Raw genomic sequence first — 3,503 nt, 5'->3', positions numbered from 1 at the left:
ACTCACTTTGTAGGCCAGGCTGGCCTCGAACTCAGAAATCCGCCTGCCTCTGCCTCCCGAGTGCTGGGATTAAAGGCGTGCGCCACCACGCCCAGCTTAAGATTTTAATGTAATACTTGAAAAGACTTGAAAATTTGGGTCCATGAAAGTGTGAACTTCATTCCTCAGTGAGCCTGGAAAAATTAGAATTCTGTTCTTACTCAGAAGGCAGCTTGCCTTAAGCTGGGTTACATGGAGAGGGAGATTTTTCAGTCTTATTTTGCTGACTAACTTTGATGTTCAGTAAACGTGCTGTTCTATGTCAGAGCTCTGCAGGTCCATCAGTGTGAAGTTAGCCCAGAGCCAACGGCTGGGCGCCCTCCTGCTCTCCAGCTTCCGGGTAAGAGTTTCAGGGATCATAGTGTTTTCATTTGGTGTTATCTGTAATTGCCACACCTTCAGAGAGATGTCAGACTGAGTGATGAACCTGGGATAAGATGCCTTCCCATGCTGGCATTTCTCTCCTGGGCAGCTGAGTGGCCTTTGCACTGAGCTCTGCTGCTGCCAGCGGAGCAGCTGAGAGGCTCCCCAGCAAATGGTGGGAATTCAGAGTGGAGAGGTCAAGATCTATTGCTGTAGACATTTGAAGGCTAGCTACATGGTAGAGCAGTGTTTTTTAAGTTGTGTTTTCTGGCACTGGTGCTTCGGACTGTTTGGATGAGCAAGAGATTTGTGTGAATTAAATGACCATTGTTTTCCCTAAGTTAAAAATCAAAACATAAGTCAGGTGTGGTAGTGCATGCCTTACAGGTGAATCTGAGTTCAAGGACAGCCTGGGCTACACAAAGAAACCCTGTCTCCAAGAAAACAAACAAAAAAGTATATCCTGTGTGTGTGTGTAAACATACAAATATGTAATATGTAAATAAATACAATTGTATATAAGTATATTTTAAAACTATATAGAGTGAGCAACAGAGAATTTTTCTTTATATATTTATCTGTATAAACAGTGTTGGATGAAAAAGTTAGGCGCTGTAGTTGTTATTTAGGGGGGTGTTTCGAGACAGGGTTTCTTTGTATAGCCCTGACTCTCCTGGCACTCACTTTGTAGACCAGGCTGGCCTCACCTGCCTCTGCCTCCCAAGTGGTGGGATTAAAGGCGTGCGTGCGCCACCCCTCATCCCCCCCACCCCTGTAGTTTTTATCATAAAGTTCATAGCAACATGAAGCCACAAACAGCTTACTTGGGAGACTTTGGTTTTACTAAAAGTGCTTTTTATTTTTACTTAGTTCTCTGTTGAAAAACTTGAACCTTTCTTAAAGAACACTAAGGACTTCAGCCTTGAGTGTTTTAGAGCGAAAGGTGAGTTGCTAAGTTAGACAGGTCTCTGACCTTTCCATTCCTTCCTTTGGAGACAGCCATGATTTTAAAACCAGGCTCTCCACCTCATTAAAAATTGCTTCTTATCACTACATTCTTCACTGTTGCCTGACTTCTGTGATGCTTTCTCTACAGTGATAGCATTCACATTTTTGGGAAAAAGTAAAATTGTATAGCTATCTATGTTTCACTGCTTCTTCATTGAGTAGAGTATTAAAAACACTTAATACAGTTGTCGCCCATTTAGCTCTCTACCCAGAGAAAAGGATAGTTTTCTTTTGTATTTGTGTCTCCCCCACCCCCATGCACATAAGAGTTACTTTTCTATTACTGTGATAAAACATCATGGCCAAGGCAACTTATAAAAGAAGGTATTTAATTGGGCTTACAGTGTCAGGGAACTCGAGTGCTACATGATGGCAGAGCAAAGGCATGGTGGCAGAAATATCTGAGCGCTTACATCTTGGTCTGCAGTAGGGGTCAGAGTAATAGAACAAGAACCCTCAAAACCCACCCTTCCAGACACCTCCTTCAACAAGACCACAGCCCCCAAGTCATTCCAAAAATGTTCCACCAACATGGACCACGTTTTCAAACATAGGAGCCCATGGGGCCATTACTAATTAATCCATCATAACCATGCCTGGTGCTGGGTACTAAACCCAAGACCTTGAACTTGCTAGGAAAGTTCTCCGCCATGGAGCTAAACTTCCAACCCCCCAAATAAAGTCTTTGCGTACTTACGTGACTGTTTTGTCTGAAAGAGGGCCACAATGGGATAGGGGCCCCTAGACTAGGAGACCCCTTAATATCTTTGTCATCTGTTTGTTGTGAACATTTGTGGCCTTTTTCTATTTTATAACATAAATTTATTTTCTCTAGCATCTTCTCTCTCTGAAGAATTGAAACATTTTACAGACAGCCTGGGAAATGATGGAACACTGCAAAAATGTTTTGTTGAAGATTCAAAAGAGTAAGAGCAGTTCCCCTTCTGTCCTTAAGTATAACTACTGAGTTACAACTTGATTATAGTTAACCCATTGCTTACATAAGTTTGTCTAGCACCCATGTTCCACCATGCTCTGTAACTTTTTATTTTTGCTTTCCTGAGATAGGGTCTCTGTAGTCTAGACTGGCCTTAACCTTTAGGCAACCCTTCTACATCTGCCTCCCACGTGTTGGGATTAGAGGTGTGAATTGCCATGCTTGGCTTGTACCAGGCTCTTCTAGATGATGAGGAAGGGGATATAGTGATAAGAAGTCAAGTCCCTTTGTCATATTTGTGTTAGAGGAAATAACACAGAGAATTCAGTCTCAGCTAGTGATACTCCAGGAAGTCAGCAGGTAGGATAATGACAGAGGGAGGAGGCAACTTAGCGAGAGGGTTGAGAGAGGACCCTAATGATTTCACTCTAGGACTGGAACACAAAAGACCTGGGGAGCGAAAAGTGACAGCTGTGGAAAGATTGAGGGGACCATTCCTCAGGCCTCTGATTGCCATGCAAAGGTAGCTCATATTCTAATGCTCTTTGCAAGGAAGAATATTAGCAGAATGGGTTGGCAGGAGGGTAGGTAAGCGCTCTCATTGCACAAGCTGATGACCTCATTTTTAACTATGCCTTCCTTGTGGAAGGAAATTAATTTATTGTTGAAAGTTGACGTCTTACTTCTACATACACTGTGTCATGTGCACAGGTACACATGTGCATGTGCACACATACACACACACTAGTAATAATACGTAGAGTTTATGTTAATAGGGTACCATCCCCTTGGTAGTCCTTCAGGGTGAGGCTGCCGTCACAACTTCTAACTCTACCCTGGAACAAGTCACGCGCTGGATCTGAATTTGGAATTCATGCAAGATCCCCCTTTCCACAAGTTCTTGAGAGTGACATTTCTAATCAGACATGAAATATTTTAGCCCTACAACATCTCTTTATGTAGATAAGCACAGGCTGCTGCCTCCTTGCTAGAGATCCTGTGATTATGCCTTGGTAGACAGACAGGAATTGCACCACTGCTCCCCTATCTAAGCCGTGTGTGTCTTCCACAGTTCGGCAGTTTCAGTCCTGCTTTTTTCCCGTTAGAGATAATCATTTAATTGAGCTGAGCCATGAGAGATTGCTACATTGTGAGG

The 3,503-nt window shown here is 43.1% G+C and overlaps 1 protein-coding gene across 8 annotated transcripts in view; it reads left to right on the top strand.

Annotated features, from left to right (window-relative positions):
* Dsn1 (DSN1 component of MIS12 kinetochore complex) overlaps window positions 1–3,503 on the top strand; it is a 12,888-nt gene that overhangs the window by 4,758 nt on the left and 4,627 nt on the right. For all 8 annotated transcript variants that reach the window (XM_021182254.1, XM_029474650.1, XM_029474649.1 and 5 more), the window contains 3 exons: window positions 306–379; window positions 1,273–1,345; window positions 2,246–2,336. In XM_021182254.1, coding sequence (XP_021037913.1) covers window positions 306–379; window positions 1,273–1,345; window positions 2,246–2,336 — 238 coding nt within the window. The remainder of the gene's footprint in view (window positions 1–305; window positions 380–1,272; window positions 1,346–2,245; window positions 2,337–3,503) is intronic.

The sequence above is a fragment of the Mus caroli genome, chromosome 2 (assembly GCF_900094665.2).
Source record: "Mus caroli chromosome 2, CAROLI_EIJ_v1.1, whole genome shotgun sequence".
Classification (NCBI taxonomy): Eukaryota; Metazoa; Chordata; class Mammalia; order Rodentia; family Muridae; genus Mus; species Mus caroli.
The sequence above is the reverse complement of the archived record's forward strand: the minus strand, read 5'-3'. Positions and strand labels throughout refer to the sequence as shown.